The sequence below is a fragment of the Rhyacophila brunnea genome, unplaced genomic scaffold, assembly GCF_057557595.1.
Source record: "Rhyacophila brunnea isolate RB1 unplaced genomic scaffold, BYU_Rbru_1.0 scaffold_22, whole genome shotgun sequence".
NCBI lineage: Eukaryota > Metazoa > Arthropoda > Insecta > Trichoptera > Rhyacophilidae > Rhyacophila > Rhyacophila brunnea.
Window position 1 is genome coordinate 20,203,784 of NW_028232882.1, and position 23,630 is coordinate 20,227,413.

The following is a 23,630-nucleotide window of genomic DNA, read 5'->3' on the forward strand; positions in this document are numbered from 1 at the left end:
TCAAATTACTTGCAATAATTGCATGCATAGATAATATTAAGAACAAAACCCAACCAGCAAACCATAGATAATATAAGTAAACACCAGACTAATAGTCATAGATAATCTATCATCAAATCACTAAAAAATAAAGACCACGCGGTTTTGACGAGACTCGAAAATGTGTAAACTTGCAGAAAATAATATAAAACGTTCACTAACGGTTGGTGATATAGCGTGATTCGCATGAGGTAACCTCCTTGTTGTTCTGGCCATTTCGGCAGATTTTGCTAACTGACAATATTCGTTTTTGGTTCAAAATATGCTATGGGTTGAAAAGCATAAGTCTGATAACAATTTAAATACCAAGAAAAACGACTTTGCACAATTCTTTCCTGTAGCGTGAGCTTACGTGACGTAATGGTAATGTGTTCGGGCCATAAAGGACACAGTCATATGAACAAATCGTCAGAGTAAAAACAACTGAAGCATGCTTTCATAGCAATTTCTATTGTAAATAAAAATTAAGCAATAACATCATTACACTTTACTTGAAAATAATATTTTTTATCACAATAATACAGTTTTGTTTATTAAAACTGATCAGTTAAATGTGCAATAGATACACCAGTTCTAAAGACTTTTTCAGTACATTCGATAGGTATACATTATTTTTAAATCTCTCCTTTTAAAACCAATTGCAAAACATAACCCCAAGTAAACATTGAAATGTATGTCACTGTCACAATTCTTCCTAAACATGTCACACTCTACCTGCCCTCATCTCATATTAAGATTTCAATGTTTGTTTTTAAAACTAACAATAATTGGCAAACCTAACATTATTTTTTTGTGATAATAAATACCATGTATACGTTTTTTTTATTAATTACTGCAAAGTAACCAGGGCTCATGTGTCAGTATTGAAATCCTTCGGCTGCGATTCATCAGGCAGCGTCCACACAAGAGGTGCTTCTTCCTTCTTCTTCCTTTTCACCTTATTCACCGGATCCTCGGATTGATTATTTTGTCCGCCATCTAAATTATTCTGCAGCTGATTGCCTTTATTCCTGTACGCTTTTCTATTGTGCTTTGGTGATGCTTTAACTTCTCTATTTCCGTCATCTCTATATCTATTCATGTCGCGATTATCCATCGTCCTAACCGGGGAATGCCTGGTAAAGTCGGATCTATCGTTTACGTACAATTTATTATTCATCATTGCTTCGTCAGGGCTGTTAAAATCGGGGCGAGGAGTGGCTCTCCAGTCTTCGACTGTATTACCACGATTAAATTTACCAGGATCATTTTTATACTTAGCTTTCTGCGGACTATTATTATCGTAGTAGTTTTTACTCTTAATAAAAAGACTATTGCCTTCAATCGGTTTATCCATATTGAAGTTTTTAATATTATTGAATTCTACTTCTTTCAAAATATAATGGTTATCGAAGGTGTAATTGGTGTCGTAATACAAATTGAATATACTCTCGTCTCTTAGTGTCTGCATTTGAAGCCACGTATGCAGCAAGAGTCGTGGAAATCTACTGATCCAATACATGGTGAATCCATCTGGAATCGAACCCAAACTGGTCTGTGCTTCCAACGTCAGTTCTCTGTAGTGATGTTTCTGAAATAATAAATACATTCATGATTTATATATCAGTGCACGTGGATGTGGATGATGGACAAGTTATAGAAGATATCTGAGTTTTGGTTTATCCAGCCCAAATTTTTAGCAGACATATTTAACAAATTCCATATAGAAACAGATTCGACAGCTTTTTTTTTAGCTTAGCTCTTCTTTGACTAAATAGTCATTTGAAAAAGTGCTATAACCACGGACATCTAATGTACCAAACATTGTTTTATTCTCAATTTTAACACAACAACGTGTACAATAATACTCTTTTAAGTTATTAACATTATATTGTATGTGGGCATTAAACGTTAATTTCTAAGATGTGAAAAAACAAGGTACATAATATCATAGTAACATATTATCTGATCACGTCCGATCCTAATAAGATCATAATATGGGACTCCACAGAGTGGTGGTTTGTCATTTAGTCCTGACACCGAGACTGGCGCGTTTGCATTAATAATTAACATGATATTTAAATGTTGTAATTAAATATTAATTAACAGGTCAGCAGTGATTGTGCAGATTTTGTTTTTACGAGAAATGGATATCAGCCACTTGCTCAACCTATCAAGTCCATACTCTGACTCATACACAAATTGACATTATAGGCCGAGTAACACTAACATATACATCTTTCCTAAAAGTCTACAGATTATTTAGGCAAAACTCACAAAGATACTACAAATTCTTTATTCTCGACTTTCACACAACACCTTGGCCCTTAAGCACCCATACAAAATCACCGTTGCATTGAACGATCTACAATGATGTTTATCCAACTTGAATATTTTGTCATTTAAGTTTTTTGATGTTTTGACTCTATAGATTAAATCAAGTCTGTGAGCGCGAAAGTTAATGCAACTTTATTAGAGCATCTGAGAAATTCACACATTTCTTGAAAGCGTGGAACTAATATATCGTGGAAGGCATATAGAATGCATAAAGTTCCGCATAAGGCTGTGACTCAGCCTACTTACGACAACAATTACAATAATGAACAGGATAAAATACCTTGTTGCGCATAGCCCTCAGGAGGTCTCTGACACTATCGCCACTGTAGGAGCGGTATTTTCTTAAATCGGCAGCCACAGCGTTACCCACGCAGGCCCGCCAGTCTCCACGAACCACTGTTAGGGCTCCGAGTTCCAGGGGGCCTCCAGGAGGGTCTTTTTCGACTCTATCGCTGACATCCTGTGAAGAAATCAAATCATATAAATATCTAGAAATGTACATATGCAGCTGAGTATATACTGCAGTATCATGGACACAAGTGCACAGCAAAAAACAACAGTATTCAAATAAAATCATCGGTTCTCTTTGTATTGTTTCACGTAGCATTCCAACAGAGCGAGCGATTTTGGTGCGACAACCTTTCGATCTTCGGGTACCGTTATGAAACGCCAAAATCATAAACCATACGAGGAAAAAATTTCGTTTGTTTATTAGATGTTAACAAAACCATGACATTTTCATGTGACACCTCTGCTTTTCTATGTAGGTCCTGCCAATAGATGTATTCTATGTTAAAAACAACTTTGTTTGTAGTTATAGTGAAACCTATTCTATAATTAATCAAAATAATTAGCATAGACCCTATAAGTGAATCAGAGCCGCGAAGGCTACCAACCTCTCTGCTAAAGCGGCCGATAACTTACATTCATAAATTATAATATTACCTGCAAAAATGTGAGGATTCTCTGCTTATTCCAGAAAAGAGGATACTTGTGTACAACGTTGGCTGGGGGACGTTCAAAAGAGCGGGAATTCAGCATGGCTTTCAAAAGGCATACAGTTAATTCTACTTCCTCCTCTGGCATAGAACCACTGTAAATGTAATCGTAACATAGTTGTAGACAATAAAAATATTTAATTATGTTAATTAGTACACCCAATTCTCGTTTAATGGAAATTTTTGTTCTTGAAAAGTTATCTGTAAATTGAAATTCCATATTATGTGAAAAAATATGTATATCTGAGTCGCGGTCGATAACCAATTGTACCTAATTTTAGTATTTAATTTTCTTATAAATCAAATTTTTATTCCATAATGTATCGAATTTTAAGAATGTCTTTTATTGGAATTTTATATGATAAAATGTCCCCTCCCAATATATTCAATGAAAAATTTTACATTCTTAGATCTTGTATATTCTGTCTTGAAGAAAAAAATATATTTAGGTTATTAAAAAACAAATTTACCATTTTCATTCCAAGACGACTTTTTATATGGATTATCTGTTGGCTATTCGATCAATCAATTTATTGAGACCTAGATCAAACACACATTGAAAAAAGAACATAAAATTTTTCCAGACATGAAATCAGAAACAGCAGTCTGCCGACTAGATTCTACATGACTTTATAATTTACAGGTTTCTTCGTTCACATGCAACGATTATTAATTGTGCAACAAATTTAAATGGACCAACTCACGTTAGATCATTGAGATTGTATCGCCCTTTCAATATCTTCCCCTGTCTTTCCAAAACGTCACCAAACGGGTGAGTGCCCTTCGACAGAACGTAATAAAACACGCAGCCCAATGAAAAAATATCCACCGATGTTGTCTGGAACAGAAAAACAAAAATAACAAACATAAATATATACAGTAGCTACATTTAGTCCTGGCGTTAGTTTCAACTGGTGAGACTAGCAGTATTAAATAAATGTCTTGACATTTACCGTCGTAAACATATACCATTTGAATAATACACAATTTTTTGCCATGTCAATAAAAAATATACAAATCCAGTATCACCAATGCGTCAATTGATATAATTAACCACTGATAAAGCAATGTTTAAATTATTTCAAATTTGTATTAACTATTAATCTATAATTCTTATTCATTTTTTATTGTGCAGTATTTAGACCAGTCGCCAAGACCAGACCGATGCATGCAGTTATATGGAGCATGCCACACCTGGTCGCCCAGTAGTCGCGCAAGTAATAAAGTCGGGCAATCAGTAAAATCACGTTCATGCGCTCGGTCTGGTCTCGCAGTCTCTCTGGTCGGGCGACCGGTAGCGATGTATGAAAACATATAGTTATGTATTGAGTGCTGCCACACTGGGCGATTTAGTCGCGGGCAGCTACGCCGCGGAGAGGACGTATTTTTTGCATAACTTGCGTGTACATTCATTATCAGCCATGGCGTTCGATACGGATATGTTCATTATAGAGATACAAACGGGACGTATAGACTTCCGTAGGATAGTATCTTGTTTGGTTAGGTCATTCTTGCACAGAGTCAATAATTAATCAAATGATGATATCGACATTCTAACGTAGTTGAAAAATTTGCCAGGGAATTTTCTTAAATCATCATACAACGTGATAAATACTCCAGACAGAAAGCGAGCTGCGACGAAAGGATGAGTCCAGATCCTTTTTTTCTTCTTCTTTTCCAGTAATCTTTTATGCCGCAAATACAGCACGAGTGCAACGTCTTCGACGTCCATCTTAAAAGTGAGCGCCGAGCGGATTATTGGCTGCCTCCCGGTTGCCACGCGCGGAGAGAACGTATTTTTTGCATACTTGCGTAGGTACGTTACGTACATTCATTATTATTATTATTTATTGGCTGCCTCTCTGGTCGCCTGCAAGTCGCCCGAGTAAATCGCCCAGGAAGACCAGTCGCGCGACTGGTCTCGAGACCAGAGTCGCCCGGTGTGGCTCGGCTCTTATACTTATACCATTACATGTCAATTAAAAAATATTTTAATAACCATCAGGAAATCGAAATTTTAAAATGGCAACAATAAAAATTAGTACAGTATTCACAGACTTCCTTTCTTGCTTCATTGCAAATAATTAAGGCTCAGTTTCTACAAAAGAAGATTTTCTTTGCATACATTTTTTCAGATTATACAGCATATTGTATAAAACTCAATAAGCCCAGGTGTGTCATGAAAACCTGTGAAACAGATTTGGAAAAAAAATGTAGTCTAACCGTTCTCTCCCCCTTCAACATTTCAGGTGCGATCCACCCGTCCGTTCCGGTGACACCAGACCGTCTCGAGAAACTGTTCCTCCCGATGTTCAACTTCTTGCACAAGCCAAAGTCAGAAATCATGGCCCGCACCGAGCTCTTCTTACTCGGAACGGATAATAATACGTTATGGGGTTTTATGTCACGGTGAACTGAAATAGTAAACAGATTTAAAATTTATAATATAAATATTAATTAGAGTCACGTCAAAGAGTTCATATAATATCTGGGGTCACCAAAGAATTTGAATTATAAATAGAAGGAATATGTTATTTCTGTTATGACATTTGAAATTATTTAACTCGTTCGCTGCTGACTAGATAATGATTTTTTAATTACCACCTTTAAAATGCACGTTAAGTACATCGATCGGCCGCCTGGTCATTACGCGCCAGGTGCGTCTTCAGCGTCCAAAGTATTAACAAATGAATGAATCATGTAAGTTGGTCAACTCCACAAAAATATTAACATCGCTCAGTTACGATTCCGATTATCTGACGCAATTTCTGCCATTTATATGGTCATTGTGATTACTCACTCAAGTGCAGTTATCAATGGTTATACACACATTTTACATGATTGTTCAAGTAAATAATAATGCTGAAGTGTAATGTAGCTTATCTACTCATCGTGATGAATCGTCTTTTTAAATGCTCTGCAAAATGGCAAACAAATGGTACAGGTGAAGTATGTGTTGTGTCACATTTTACCGAGTTGTACAAGATGGCATTTTAATTTCGGCAATAACGGTAATAGTCGAAGTATTTAAAATTATCATACAGGCTAAAAAAAAGAAATGTCCATTTCGTTCAGGGTAAAAACATGTATTGTCTATGGTCTACATTCACATCAGAGTTGACACTCTTAATAGTGTGTACGAATCATAAACCAAGTCTCCCCCTGTGAAACGCCGGACAAACGGATGACCGCTATAAGCAACGCCAGATGAAAACCGACTCCCTTTAGAGTCATTGACTTTAAAGTCTTTAATCAATGATGGCAGTAGTGTGAAGTTCTCTACAAATGAACCTACAATGTAAAGTCACTTGTAGCTAACTTAATCAGTAGACACGAGATCCCTTTTTTGCTTCAATTTCATACATTTACACTACATCTATATAGAAGAAAGGTTTTTTCAATAACTTTAGGCGTCACACATTACTAAAGTAGATTGAAAAGAGATGCCAGGTTGCCGACGTTTTTAAATATGTTTTTTAACTCACCGATGTCTAAAGAGTGAAGATGAGCCAAGCCAGACGTAGCCTGTTGTAAGACTTCCAATGGACTGATTTCATAATCCGTCTCCAGATTTTTCTGCACATATTCTTGTAGTGTAGCGGCACATAGCTCCAAAGCAATATACCTGTTGATTAAAAAACACTTTTTTACAGCTATATAATCACACCTCTATTGACACTCCCATTTGGATGTCAAGTTGATAAGACTTTGGGGAGTAACACCCGGTGAAAGTGTGCTCAGTCCAGGAAGTTATGATGGTATCCTATCCAATCAATTATGATCCGCTATTTATTGACGTACGCACTATTGAATAATATGTTGAAATGACTATTCAATAAATTGGGGATCAGCTATTTTATTGAGTATGCGATAATTGGACACTTCGCAGGCATTCGCTGAAATGAATATTATAAATTGATGCCAGTTACATATTTCATTGAGTTTGCAATAATTGGATACTGGTGGACTCTACGTCAAAATAAATATTAAGAAAATGAATATTATAATTGAGGACAGCTCCTATATCGCAGACCTATATGCTGACAAAGATTGTTGATTTCTACAAAACTAATTAACTAAACTATTAACTCTGTTTGCATTATCATTTAACTTTAACAATATTTACAATCATAACAAAATATTTGTTTATTTATATGTCTGATGACACCTGCAAGGTCAAAAGTATTTAAAATAATATTAAAAGTAAATAATTTAATTATCATTGAGGGTGATGAACTTTTAAGAGGTGCCACACCCAAAAAATTGTCAACACGCAACATTTGTAAACAAACATTTCAATATAATCAGATCTAGACTGACGACAATTTACTATGCAACCGTTTCGTCCATTAAATTCCCCTGTGTCTTCCTTTAAAATTTATATTATTCATTGCGTCGTAATTGAAAGTGTAATTTAACTTTACTCTAATGCTGAGTGTGTCAGGGTGAAGTAAACAAATAAGTAATAAATAATAGGCATAAAAGCATGGGTGCTTAATTTATTGATAATAATAAACACCATTCGTGACATACCACACAAGCATGAAGATCAATAGTTTTGACACAGTTGGAATGATACCGAGCGATGCAATAGGCTTCATGTACGAGCAGTCGAAAATAGTATCGGCGAATGATAATTAAATTAACCTTGTGTAATTCGTGCGCAGTAGAAAATATCGCATGTGCGTAAGTTCAAAGTTAAATTGTTCCACTATTGAATGGGGCTGCTGGAGTACACAGTGAAAAATAATGGTCTCATTGTATGTACTGTTACCAGACAAAAAAAGACCATGGCGCGATAACGTTTCAAATTCCAAATCAACAATTTAACAACAAACACATCAAAACGCCCCCGGCTAAAGGTTTAGCTTTCCTGACTGACAACATAATAATAATTGCGAAACGTATTCCGTCGGTTGTACAGCGTGCCGACGAGGGACAAGGGTGCATTTTTTTTTTACCCGGCCCGGGGATGGAAGCGGCGGATCCCAAGTGAATGTACCGTTGGTCAGTAACCTGCCCCCTTTCTCCTCCCCTCAGCAGAATAGACCCCGCCAAAATTAAAAGATGCCTTTTAAAATAGCGTCAGTTCAAACCAACCCACGAGGAAAGCATAACATAAAAATAACTGTCACGCCGGAGTGGCGCGAGGCGTGCAATCGCGTAATCAATTGTGCTCCCGGCCCATTTTTAAATCAATCGTTAATAATCCGTAAACGTTGTGATACTAACCGGTGACTCGTGAAATCTAATGAAAGTTAATCAATTCCCTAGCGAGAGAAAAAGTGAACCGTTGCTTAGTGCGCGGGATGACAATAATAAATCGACCCCAAATATAACGCCAGTGTTGTGTTTAATTTAAGATCTCTGCCGTAACTGATATTGTAAAATTACCATTGTTTACCCATGTTTTAATCTAAATAAATTGCTGTCCTGCGCAGGATTATAAATCAAGAATCCGTGTTATAATTTACCCTGTCAGTAATGATGTCACACACACCCTCTAACTGAAATAATGCTGAAGAAGGTTCTATCACCGACATACATGTGAGTTCTACCTTTCTTCCCGGTATTAGTACGTACCTGAATAGTTTATCCTGTTCCATGCAGAAGTATCTGACGACGTTTGCATGGGCATCAGATTCTGTCAAAAGAGCCACCTCTCGATCGGCGAAGGTGAAACACTCCGGCAGCAATCGTTTGACAGCTACATCACGATTTTCAAAAGAACCCCTAGAACCAATATCAATCATTATTAATTTTATTATTATTTTTTGGTGAAAAAACATGATGACATTGAGATTTGAGACATGGCATGCCCAATTTATGTAACCATTGTAAAGTAAGACACTTTGAAGATGCGAGCTGATACAAATATCACTGTATAACGTGTACAGTTTGTGGTTGTGTCTTCTTCTTCCTTCTTTTCCTTCGTTTCTCTTCCATCTTCACATGTAGCTTGAAAGACCAAGAAGAATAATGAGTGAAACACAAAAAATTGCAGGATTTCGAGACACTATTTTTCATAACAAACATCTTCTGAATAAAACAAAATATTATGTTTCTTTCGAATAATAGATAGTTAGTGTTTATCCAATTTTAAAAGGTTATTTTATAACCTATCACAAACCAAATATCAAAATTTTGCATTGAAATACAGTAGACGGTCGGTAATCCGGCGTTCACCAATCCGGCATGTCCAATAGTCCGGCTTTTTGCAACTCAGCTCTCCTGCTCTATAATACGGCAGGTTTCACATTAAACTGCCGGATTACAGAACGGAGAGCCGTTTGCTCGGCAGTTTCGTGCCCGACCTTGACAGATTATTTATTATTTCCTACAGAAATCCAATAATCTGGCATAGGTGAAAAAATATGGGTGCCGGATTACCGAGCGCCAACTGTATATCGAAAAAATAAAAGTGATAGTATAACTATTGATAAATATTTTTTTGTAATTTTGTGACAATTTTCTATTGGATGAAGAATCGTAAGTCCCCTTTTATTCTAGCTAGGACCATCATACTGCATACAGGCTGCAGGTCAGCGCATAAACATATTATATAGAAAGTGTGGGGAGATCTGTGGTTCCGCAGATTGCTCCTAACACGCCTGCAGCCATGACATATAGTTGTAAGGCTATAGACGTGATATATAATATAGACAAACAGATTGCAGATAAAAACATATGGAAGACAATTATTTTATTATTGTTGGAGATTCAACTTTTCAATTACCTGTAAACAAAGGTCCCTTCGCAGCCTTTGCCAAGAATTTGCTCAGGGTCGAAAACAATCTTGCCAACTTTGATGGAGCCATTCTCCTGCTCTTCAGAAATAGCGGTGATCTTGCCGTTAAAGGAGGAGGAACTAGAGTTCCTTGACCCGCTCTGTGACAATTGCTGAAATTCTTTTATCTGTAAAGAAGTAAATACAAATAAATATAATTTACATACTTAAATATCAAAAGAATGCAATAGAATTACCGTATTATTTTTAGGTTATTTACTTGTTTACATGTTAAGTTGAGCTGTCATAGACTAAAAGATAATGAAAACACTTACGCGATCATAAATTTACGTCCAGCATTTTCCATGTAATTTTCAGACACCGTTCAAAGCATCATGCTTACTTTTCAAGTTATTTCTCGTTTTATATTTTATGATACTGTTTGGTTCAAAAATTGGGCTCCTGGCGAGTGATGTTTAATTTTTTTTAATTCTAAGGTATTAAAGCAGCCGCCACTGATCGTTAACATACATGTACTTATTATTCAAGAAATCCGAATTTACGTTCCGAGTCTAGTGCGTCAAATTCTCTTTTGATACTGAACTGCTAACATACTTATTATGATTTTATTATAAAGGTTTTGATAATACAGGGAGCATACCTGATTCCGCAGATACCAAAACATGGTCACGACAACGCCCACCAATATTATCAGAGACAGCTTAAGTCCTTTGTTATCTTGATGGTTGATCCACTGATAGGCATATTTATACAGCATCCCCCACTTCAGAGGGGTATCTGCGTCTATTGAATCGTAGTCAGTCTGCACGCCGATTGACTGCGACAAGCTCTTTGTCTCGTTGGATTCGTCTTCATCCCCGTTTTCCTCACTGCTAATTGCCAGTTCTTTTCCGCCGGGATCCAATCGAGCAATTGTAGTATTTTCGATCTCGTACCAGTTCTTTTCCTTCTTGTCATCAGTCGGGCGGATAATTAACTTGACTTGATCCTGCCTTCCGGAATCTCCTTCTATCATGTTGCTAGGCAACGATAGAGCTTTCGTTATAAAGCCCAAGTTTGATTCCGCGTATTCCGGTATAGAATAATGACCCAGTAATAAATACCCTTGCGTTCCTTCCGGATCGTCCATTTTTATATTGTAATGCACGTTAATTTTTTTTCTGTATGTTGGATATTTATACTTGTCATTATTAACATCATTGCCTTTTTCTGTAGGGCCTTCCAGTAACAAGGGTTTCGATCCTTCAGTGGATATAGTTATGGTGTTTTTATCCACCAATGATGATAAGGCGTAAAGTCCATGAACATGTTCTCCGACATAGAGAGACGGACTGCAAAAGAGAAACCATTAATCAGACTACAGTATAAATGTATCATATCAGTAGTGATGATCGATAATTTCGGCAGGAAACACGAGATAGCAGAAAGAGCGCAATGAGCGAGACAAGGCGCAATCTAAACATTCCCTCTTCATCCTGCGCATGGAAAGACATTGGATCTGCGCACATTAATTTGTTAAACAGCACAACTATTTATAGATAGTTAAAAATTACTGATTATTCGCGTGAATCCTGTACCTAGGCATAGAGAAAATATTACACCTGACTTATATTACCTTATGGTAGAATCGGACTAAACGTGCAAAAAACCTAATTTAAACCATTGATCAAATCAATGCCACGCCACACCACAGTTACAGAATTAAATAATGAATACATCGAGACACTTAATGAGTTTATCAACCTCACATCACAGGTAACAACAGGACATCATCAAAAATCACAACGCCTATATAAAACACTGTTGAGACCATTATAGTGCTACGATTTAGAGTTGTTGACATTATAGATATACATACCATCATAAATCATCCGGTGTTTGAATTCAGAACTAAGCTCATCGCAGTATAAAAAGAGTTGATTGATAATATGTCAAATGTTAGCATGTAACACCAGTTTGCGAGGAAGGTGTCCGGCAACGTCACTATAATCATAAGCTATATAAACTCTATGAGGAACCCGAGATTGTCAGATTTATCAAAACCCAACGTCTGAAATAGGCCAACAATATGATATATGTGTCGTTGAGTTTCAAAACCCGTTATAACACTTTTTCATTATGTTGAGAAAATCAACAAAAACTTTTTGAACTAAAAAGGTTTTTGAATGTTTCAATAGTGTTATAGTGGGATTTGATAGACACATTGATTTTGTTTCATAAATGACAGTAAATCGTAACGGCTTTTGAAAGAGGCGATAAAATTTTCATGTAGAGATTTTAATAACGAATCCAACAATATACATAATTCTTAATTATTTCAAAAAAGTGTTATAGCGGGTTTTGAAACTCAGTGACACATATATGGATGAACAGTAGTAACTGACAAAGCGCTTCATGTTTCATGGTCCAGAAGGAAAATGGAGTGCGGTAAGACCGCAAATTTAGTGGATTGATGGACTACAAAGAGATTTACGAGTACTAGGAGTGATCAACTGGAGGAGAATGGGGGACCGGGTAAAGTCGAGAAATCTGCTTGAGAGGGCTTAGGAAAATATTCCTTCCAAGCACGAAAGATCTGTGTAAAATAAAAGTTATGAGTCTGACAAACAAATTTCTTTTATTGTTTCTGTCAATTCTGATTCAATAATAATTAATAAAAGTGGAAAAAGTACGATAAAAATTTGCTTTTTATTAAATTAAATTAATAATGACAAACAAATTTTCATCCATGCAACTTCATCTGAGAGCCCACTATTTTAAACAATCTACATTATACAATGCGTGAATAAATGAAATAAAAAATTACTTACAATAGTTCAATATTGGAATGCTTAAAGCCCTGGCCGGAGGTAAGAGTGGATACGTCCTCCATTATGTGATCCATGGTATCGTCACCGACAGCGTTGAACGGCACGGAGATGAGACCCTCACGGTCCAGTAGGTACGCCGCCACTATCGGAGACTGCATGTCCCGCGACCAGATCATGTCGCCCGTCTTGCGATCGAATGATGTCACGCGGCCGCTTGATGTCGACGTGAAATGAACAGTGCCTGTTGAAAACAACATAGAGACAAATTTAAAAACTGAACAAATGGGACAGGACATCAACAGGACACCAAACGGTTTGACTATAACTGTATAATTAGTCATATCGAATGCGGTATACGAATAGGGAGAGTAAGTGACAATTTGTAACTTACTCCAGTCAAAAATATGGCAAATCGACTGAATAATTCGCAACTAGCAAAATTTTTGTGTGGAACTTGATATTGTTGTTGTAAATTATTCAAAACACTATTCAAAAGTTTCCATCGATGTGTCCCCTACTAAAAATTTTACAGTGAGTTGAAGAAAATCTAAAACAGTTTTTGGCAAATATCTCGATAACAATTATTAATTTATTTTACGAAAATGACGATTGATATAAAATTTGATTGTCATTCTACAACGTTTTTAGTGTAGTTGAATTAGGAGCCATAGAAAAAATAGTATTCTTTATACATATAATGTTTGAGACTTTCACAGTTGTTTGTAATCGTTTTTGGGTTTCCACCACATGTTTTTGCTCCTTCTTGCCTCTGCAACAAGCCTGAAACGTCGAGGAAATAACATGCAGGAAAAAAAATCTTGGCAGCCTATTTGATGTTTTATTAAAAAATAATTAAACAAATTTAAATTTCGGGGTTAAGGCGGTACTTCAGTGAAACGACAAATAATTTTCAACTATAAGTGGAATGAAATTTTGAACTCGCTGGCAATCGGAGAGCGAACGTCGAGCTGTGAACACGTCAATTTGTTTCGTTATGGCGACGGGGGTCGCGGAAATCGCGTAAAGATGACTAAAAAAACGTTACCCATTTACTTGAAAAAGAAAACATGTCAATGAATATATTATTATTGTTACTAATAGAACAATAAACAGAACATTAAATGGACGCATGTTGGATTTATATGACAAATTATATTTCGTTCGGCACGCGTCATTTGTACAATCCACGCATCGCCTAGCCACGATCTTTTTAGACCATGCCTCAACTGAGGTATAGCTTTAATTAATAAAATTGAGAAAACATTTACTTGATAGGATTCTGTTTTACAATAGTATAATATAAATTTTAGTCGTTTGTTTGTTAATGGCCATCAATTACCTTCCAATTTCTCATGATTTATTTTATTCCTAGTAACTTGTCATGATTGAAATATTGATATTTTACTTTATGCAGTTAAGTACCTAAATGCGATTATAATAACGTTTTCTAATAAGCTATTGATCAATTTTTGAACAGAGAATTACGAATTCTATTTAATAATCATTCATATTATCTTCAAAATAATTTTGCCTTATACAATTTGTTACTGTAAATATTTGTATTATTGCATATTCTATACCAGTTGAAAATGTCCCTTTTAAAGCAGACGAAACCGGTCCTGACTAATATTAAAATAAGTGGAACTCGTACTAAATATTGTCTTATTGTAACTAATACAAAACAAATTTCCTCAAGACACAATGTGTCTTCTGGAAAAATCGAGACCATCGCAATTTTTAAAAAAATTCCCCAAATATGGCCACTTCGCTTGTTTGTCCATTCGTGGCAGAATACAAATAATACAAATGTTTGTAAACAGTTTTTAGTTCACAGACAAATGCATTGTAGTATGTACTACACGTTATGCAATACTACACAATGTTGATACATAATTGCAAGAGCCAGTGTGACCCATCTACAAATGTATCGTATTCTGCCAATTTAGAAGAGAGTAAGTACAAATTCCAGCTGGATCAACAACTTATTAACTTCCTGTGTTTAAATCTAAAACACGGTGTAAATAATGGCCAAAGAATGCCCAATGAGTAAACTGATAATAACACGCACAAACTAATAATAACAGTGAGTCATTGTGTTTGATAACCAGTCAATCGCGGCTTGAAATCCTAATTTGAGAATTCTATACTCAACTTATTTGCGTGAATCTGCATTTTCATATTTAAAAAAGACGAAAGGTGTGCAACTTCAGGGTTCCCTGAAGCTGGTTCTCACCCAGTACTAGCCTGATATCTAACAGATGGTGAACGAAACGCAGACTCAGACATCACACTAATGAGATTTTCAATCTTTTCAGGTTTTATTATCATTTGTTACTATGTATGTTTACCATAATCTCCGTCAATTGCGTTTGTTTCCGTTGAATGATAATGGGTAAGTGTACTAAATCAGTGTCAGATTTACACGTTTAAAGATACTTTTAAAGATACTGATTATAAGCTATGTCTTTGACCATTCAAATGTGATAAACACTCTACGAATAATGTTTGCTTTATTATAATTATTGACCTAAGAATAAGGTAGTATTTTTTTGAAATACGCCATTTCTATTGGCATTTCCCAGTGGCTACGCTACAACATACGGCCGTAGCCATAAATTGACAAACGATAAATGAAGTAGGGAGTAAGATCACGGTAACGCGCGTGTTTGACCTTATTCTTAGGTCAATAATTATTATAAAGCAAACAATATTCGTAGGATGTTTATCACACTTGAATGGTCAAAGACATAGCTTATAATTAGTATCTTTAGAATTATCTTCAAATGTGTAAATCTTACCCATTTTTTGAATAATAAAATGCCTAATTCTTGTCAAATTTGGGATCACAGAGATTATCAATATAATTTTTTATCGTAAATATTTCACTATGATAATGTCGACATAAATTTTACTAATGGTTTTATAAATGCTTTTAAAAATTAATAGATATAAAAAATCTTAACACCACTGCACATGGACGTACTGAAATATGACTATATTCTAAAACATTAGAGTGAGAGGTTTAAAAGAATACTATTTTATGTAATAAAAATACTTTATGCAGTAATCAAATGTTTTAAATAAATATAAAGGATAATAAGGCTTCAAAATTATGTAAATAGATTATCTACAACGTTTAAGGAATGTCCAGGATCATGCTTTGAAAATAGCATAAAAGCTCCATTTTGACGTACGCTGAGCATGTCCCCCCTTAAACCTATGCGAAATTAGCTAAAAGACTATCGGTAAATCAATGTATTTAACAAATTTTTGTGAATAAATTATTTTTACTATATCAAGAAAATATTAAATAATCGTTTATTAACTCTTCACCACAGGTATTTTTTATAACCCTCCTTTCGGCCCCTTGTAGTTGTGAAGTTTTGTGAAATAAACACCTAACAGGTAAAAAATAATATCAATGTAAAAAAAAAACATCTGTTCAAATAATATCTCCACTTCGTAATATTATGAAACCAGAAGAAATCTGTCAATGATTTTTAAATGTTATTAATAATTGAAATCTTTTTTTTGAAACGGAGTCACCATTTTAGTCGCTCACAATTCATTGCTGGATGAAGACTTCTCCTTGCTGTATCCACTCTTCTAGGTTTTTACTCTTTCGTTGCCATGTACTTCCGCTAAATTTGATTTTATTTGGGTACTACTAGATGATGATATTAATTGTCGATCTCTTTTTCGAACAATGTTACCTACCCATCTACATATCAAAGCTTTATATTATATTCAAAATCCTTATTTGCTCATGTACTCATCATGCGTTAGCCAGTGTTTTACAACCTTTTTACTAAAGCGGCACAGTCGTCCTCTGCCAAAGTCCCGTGGCACACCAGACATAGACATAATCATAATTAGACATGACGATCCCTATAAACAAAGACAGACTCCCAGTCGACCAGTACATGGGAACAAAACGATCTCTGACTGAGAGCTGATCGATCGTCATGCTAAACTAATACACGTCGTGTAATGTTGTATAGTTAGTTGCAAATTTAATCTGTTAGAAGATTTGACATTATATTATTATGCTTTTTATAGATAAATAATTACAAGATAAAAAGAACTTTTTAAACACAAAGTTTTTCAATTTTCTGTTGAATCATATAAACTTGACTTGACTAGCTTAAACGATCAAAAAAATTGTATTTGATAGAAATAATACTCAAATGTCATTTTGACACTCATATTGATTTCCATAGTAACGCATATTAGTACGCAGTATATTAATAATTTAGTTGTTAGGACCATAGCAACCAATAATAGTGGATTGGATTACAGATTTCTTCCGAAATAACTTTTCATACAAAACCGAATTAACTGAAAATGGCTAAAAGTATTAAAAGAATTCATTGTCATCATGTTCTGATATATTCTAAAAGTTTCAAATGTCTAGCTAGTCGGGAAGTTAGTTAAAAATCAATTGCAAGATTTGTACCGGACAAACAACCACCGGACAAATAAGAATACGACCTAATAAAAACGTTGTAAAATAGAAAATTTGGTACCACACTACACTAGGAGGAAACTAGGTTAAAGATCACTGCCCTATGCTAAGCTAAGTAAACAATACTAAATCTGTATAATAAACAATGATAAAAATATTACATTTAATAATTAAGTTAACGATTTGTTTGCATTAATCTTACGTTTAGTGAAGTTTCCGTTTCATGAACAATGGTATATTATAATTCGTCTTGTAAACAAATTATATTATCAATTATAACAAACCCGTTATCAGCTTAATATTAAGGATTAGAAAACGTGAAGAAAAGTGAATAACACACCAAAGTTGAATAATACGAAATGACAAATTTTCTTTATTGATTCAGACTTTTAGGTTTCAAAAGAATGATTCATTAATTTTCAACATACTATGCTTATTAGGGATAGGTTCATTTGGCTGCAAAATAATTACTGCGCAACACTATCACTTCTTGCTGGCATAATTTTCTCTCTACAGAGTTAAAAAAAAGAGTGAATTTACTGGCGGCAGTAAGTCCTGTTGCGACCATAGATAAAATGCAAATGTAAACACATATTATCGGTACATGTTGCAAAACTGCATGCATGTATCAAAAAAGTTTAGCGGTTTCTGAATTCTCACGCGACAGTTACCATGATGTATGCGCAGTAGAACGATAGTGGCATACCTGTAGGAAAAAATACAAACTACACCGCGCAAAGCATTTTGATGTTTACCAATTGTCACAACCTGTCAAATAGCATCATACAATGACAACAACGCGGCTCACTTACGCTTGAAGAATGATATTGCCGAGACAGTCAGCACTTTAGCATGCAAAGATTTATTATAGCGATAGTTTAATTGACACACTATTTATGCGCTATTATTGCGCCTGTACACGTACATGGATTTAAGCCTTAGCGAACGCGTTTGTTGTCGTTGTGTAGTCATAGATAATCGGTAAATGTAAAATGTTCTGCGCGGTGTAGTTTGTATTTTTTCTCTCAGGTTCGCCACTATATTTCTACTGCGCATGAGCACATATCGTGCAAATTGCAACTATTGCGCGAAAATTCAGATGAATTTACTTTTATGTTGAATAAGGAATGATGGAATAATAAATTAAGTAATTTACAATATACATGGTAATTGCCTTGTAGTAATTATACGAGGGAAGATAAACGGTTATTAATCAGTTAATATCAAGTCTCTGTCACTGTTACTCACCGTAATTCTTCGACATGTCTTGTCCCATCGAGTGAGAGGAATAGTCAAAGAAAGTAACATTCCATCGCTTGTTGTCGTTCTTGGAATCGTACATGAGGACGTTGTACTCTGTCCTGGCCACGTATATTGCATTCTTCGGGTCGATGGGGCAAGTGTTGCTCTTGGAGCTCTCGAAGATGTCCATCTTGTCAACGCCTGCAATATAATAAGCAAACAAACTACTGTATTCATTGAAGGTAAAAACACAGTGAATATTTATTGTTCTTTGTTTCAAATTAACTATGTTCAATAAAGAATAGTACATTCTTAAATCCTGTGTATTATTCATTCAATAAAAAAAGGTTTAAATAAGACATTAAAGATTATTTTATTAAATATTCGACAAATATTCTGGATAAACCATAAATACGATTATATTTCTCAACGTTCAACATTCAAAGCTACCTAAGATGTGTTTCCTGATTCCCGTCTTGGGATCAATCATGAACCAGGTGTCGATCTTCTTCCCCGTGTAGAGTATCCCGTCGCTGGAGCGGCACGGAGCGTTGGCCACCAGCTGCGGTATGGTGAACGGAAGCTTCTTGAGAACCTGCCTCTCCCCCGCGTGCGTGCCAAACATATACAAGCTTCCGTGGCGGGGATCAGGCAGGAATTGCGGGACATAATGATCGTTTTCATTCGGGACTTTCACAACAGGCTCTGAAATTTATTATGACTATCAAGTTTATGATCAGTATAGATAACAGTGGCGAAGACTCCATACTAGGCGATTATTTAAAGCCTACCTTCTTAAGAAAAATAGTTTTTATTTTCATGTTGACGTATTTATATAATCACAAATAATAATATATTCAATATGCCCAAAGACATCTATCGTATAATTGTCATAATTTTACGATCTTTTCCCATATTTCAATAAGCACCATCTATGGCATCTCTCGAAAGTTTAAAAAAAATAGAACACACCGCGTTTCGCTTCACATATTGTATAGGATTATTTTCGCGTGAATCGACGTGTTTTTCAATATGAAGTTTTTTTCTAATTATTTCAAAATGTCTGGCGTCCCGCATACAAATGTACAAGCTGTTTCGTCAGAGCTTACGTCGCGAGAGCACATTTATTCAAAATAATTAATAAGATAATTTAAAAAATAATTTCTATGGGATTCAATCACATAAATATGTATTGATTGTTGTTAAAAATATAAAATAATTTTTCTCATGATTTTTATTTATTTATTAGTTCACTCATTAGACAATTTAGATATCTGATATTGTACCTACCTAATATAGAGGTATTTTAAAATGTCTAGTTTTACGCGTTAAATTATAAATTGTTATTGAACATAATACAAATACAACAACGGATATTTTCATAGATGATAGGTAATATATTTTAAACGTATGTTACGTTTATAAATGTTTAGGAAAATACATAAGTAATTCAAACTAATTGCTTATTTTTATGAACTAATTACAACAAACCAATTAAGCTTTTGAAATTTCTTCGTTTTAGCGTACCTATTCATCAGTAGTAATATTGGGTTATCTTCTTATTTCCTGCAATTATATCTGACAAGCATGGTTACTCCCACAGCCTACCTCTTTCAAAAAGTCACCCTTCGCCACTGATAGATAACCACCGAAAGAATTTTTTTTTATTACTTTGTAATAAATAAACTATTTCAACTTCACTGATAATAATAATTGTGGTAATTAATTATACAGAAATTTGGAGATGGATGTTGATACGGATGTGAAAACTTCTAGTGTGGATTGAGATTGCATGTTTATTATAAGTACAGGGGTGACAGTTATACACAATACAATAACACAAGATAAAAGCAGAGTGAGATATTCAGCCCGAGGCGCGGTGATACAGAGTGACATCTCCATTCAATCGTGATGGGCTATTTATTGGAGCCCTCACAATCGAATAATACTGACACTGAATATCCCATGAATTTCGGTCAACCACATTGTTGGGTATTGGCTGACTGCGTGAGAGATGCATATTAATAATAAATATTAATTTAAGTAATCTTTCTTATTGTTATTTACTTTGGTCTGTTAAGACATTTTAAGTCCCGCTTACTATCTCGTTGAACTAAAAGCACTCTTTACAAGACACTTGTAAAGCCAGTGCTCACCTACGCATCGGAAACCTGGACATTAACTGTGCGAAATAAACGAGCCCTGAACATCTTTGAAAGAAAAATTCTCCGCCGTATATATGGACCGATCAGGGATGGCACCAATTGGAGGAGAAGATATAATGCTGAGCTCTACGGGCTGTACGAAGATTGCAGCGCAGTTCAATCAATTAAGATTGGGAGACTGCGATGGCTACGTCATGTGCACCGTATGAATGACAATGAACCGGCAAAGAGAGTGATGTCCAGCAATCCAATAGGACGTAGAAGTAGAGGGAGGCCAAAGATTCGCTGGTTAGATGGATCTGCCAGTGACTGCCGTATTCTGGGGGTACCAAATTGGAAAGCGGCCACACTGGATAGGGACAGGTGGAGGGAGCTGTTGGAGGAGGCCAGGACCCACACCGGGTTGGCTGATGATGATGATGATGAATCTTTCTTATTAGTAAGTAGTAAATGGATGCGTGTGAAATTGTATGTTAAGGAAATGAACGTAATAAACAATATTATAATCGCCGTGAGCATTCTCATCGAGTAAGCAATAATTGATACCGCTGACAGTCTGTGAAAATGTACATTAAAATAATTGAATAATATATTTGAGATCGGTTTCTATGTCGTGGATTTATGTACTGACAAAACTTGGTTCCCATGGGACTCGTTGGTTGCCACAGAACTATAGAACTTATACGGCCCCACGATGGCCATGTGGCTTACGCATTGACTTATAATGTCATGTGTCCCAGGTTTGAATCCTGGGTCTGGTAAATACACGTCATATTGTTTATCAATTTGTGTTTGGAGTCAGAGTATGGGTCGAATAGGTTGAGCAAGTGACTAACATTCATTTCTCGTAAAAACAAAAATCTGTTGATATAAACCTCCACAGTGTGGAGGCCAATATGACCCTATTAGGATCGGACATTGTCTAATAAAATAATAGTAATAAAATAGGTACTCAAAATTTAAATTTCGAATTTTGCCGAAATCGGCTATGAAAATTGCCGCTATTCCCGCCTGGCCGTCATAATGAATTCATAAAAAAATACATTGTTTTCGGATGTTTTTTTTTTTGATTTCGTGTTATTGAGTGAGGTGCTATTCCTTAATTTTACGAAAGGATTTCCATCAACATCTTTGTATTTCACCAAATGTCAACAATGACACAAAACAGATCAGATGAGAAATCTCAAACTTTAAAAAAAGTATCTATCCAGCTTGTGTCAGTACTCACTTTTTAGTACACCAAACTGTACCAATTTCATGATAATAAATTACTTTGTATAGTTATAAAGGTGAACGAGAATGAGTACATGACGTAGAAAATTCGTATAAATTAAAAATGATGAAATAAGGTCCTTACCGTCTTTCAAAGTCCAAATTATATTTCCTGACACTTGATCCAAAGCCACCATACCGCCCCCCAAAGTTGTAAACAAAAGAGGCCGATCATCAGGCTCTCTAGCAATTTCAGTATTATCCTAGGGGGAAAAAACGTTATTATTAATTAAATTACATTATAAACCGGTGTATTGCGCGAGACTCTGTCCTTGTTAATCTATAACCATCTAACCTTATTTATATCGCTGGCGGAATAAACACCAGTCAACACCGTAAAAAATAGAAATGTGCAAATAATCAGACGGCCGGTAGACATTTTTTTGTTATTTATTGCACAAAATTACAGTTTATTGTTTGTAAATAACATTAAAGTATGAAACACATGACAATACGTCAATAATAACATTTCGTGTAGACATTTTGACATTGACATAATTCCATTTGGGAACGTGGCAACACTTTATCTTAATCGTTTCCTATCTCTTGGGATTCGTCATTTATTATTTTCAATATTTTTTGCAAATAAACAATTGTGTCAACGATGGATGATTGGTGGCCGTATCTACGTACGTAAAATAATTAAACGTGATATGGATTACAATTTAATAATCGAAAAAATTATCAAAACCAAGAAGGTAGGTAGGTAACCATTATGGTTAAATTTTAATCGCCCCTCCCCACAATCTATTGTAATAATTTAAAGTAGGTACATATTTTAAACTACATAATATTATTCTTTATGATGAATTGTTTACTAACTGTGGTTCGTAGACCTACACAACGAAAAAATACCAACGACCCCAAATTATAATTGTCTGTATTTCTTTTCCATAGATCGGAAGCATTATAAAACAAGATTAATTACAATAATTATATCGAAATAATAAAAAAAGGGAAATTAATTTTATATAGGGATTTTAAGCTCTCTACGTATGGCAACTTTAATCTTCAGAATTTTTGACCACACATAAACACTTTTTCCTGCAGGAAAGTATATTACTTAGCTATGATCAATGACGTATTAAGAAACATTGATAATATACGTCCCCATAAAACACGAAATATTGAAACTCAATGAAAACAAAAAATAAAAACAATATTGTTTCAAACACCAGATACGTAGGTGACCACAAATTTAATGTTGATAAATAATTTATTATGCGGAGAAATCTTCTTCAGATTTAATAATTTTTGAATATAGGTTTGAACAAAATTTTAACTAGGTACCTAGGTTTATTTTGGAGAGAAGAATAAAAATCAAAGATTTGAGAACATTATCTTCTGCAAAGATGAAGCCTAACTGTATGAAAGGACCACTGGGACGATTCATTTTTACACAAACTCTTAGAGGCAGGTGCTTCACTAGTGCTGAGCTAGGTGCTATGCTTGTCTACTAAAAACACTACTGCCCAGTGACGTCCCTAGACAATATGCCGCCCCTAGGCAGTGCCAAAATGCCGCCACATTTTTTATACAGTACTTTTTAATCATCCTTTCATGACTCCAATATCT

At 35.1% G+C, this 23,630-nt stretch overlaps 1 protein-coding gene across 1 annotated transcript; it reads right to left on the reverse strand.

Annotated features, from left to right (window-relative positions):
- Nucleotides 1-291: 291 nt before the first annotated feature.
- Ire1 (serine/threonine-protein kinase/endoribonuclease Ire1) lies at nt 292-22,551 on the reverse strand. The gene is made up of 14 exons (XM_085949553.1): nt 22,351-22,551; nt 22,141-22,258; nt 19,069-19,323; nt 18,625-18,819; nt 12,912-13,152; nt 10,742-11,432; nt 10,090-10,268; nt 8,937-9,086; nt 6,839-6,978; nt 5,577-5,767; nt 4,058-4,191; nt 3,301-3,448; nt 2,636-2,815; nt 292-1,609 (listed from the first exon to the last, which is right to left on the reverse strand). The coding sequence occupies exons 1-14, from the start codon at nt 22,432-22,434 to the stop codon at nt 890-892; spliced, it is 3,426 nt and encodes a 1,141-aa protein (XP_085805679.1). The 5' UTR covers nt 22,435-22,551; the 3' UTR covers nt 292-889.
- Between the last annotated feature and the right edge of the window lie 1,079 nt (nt 22,552-23,630).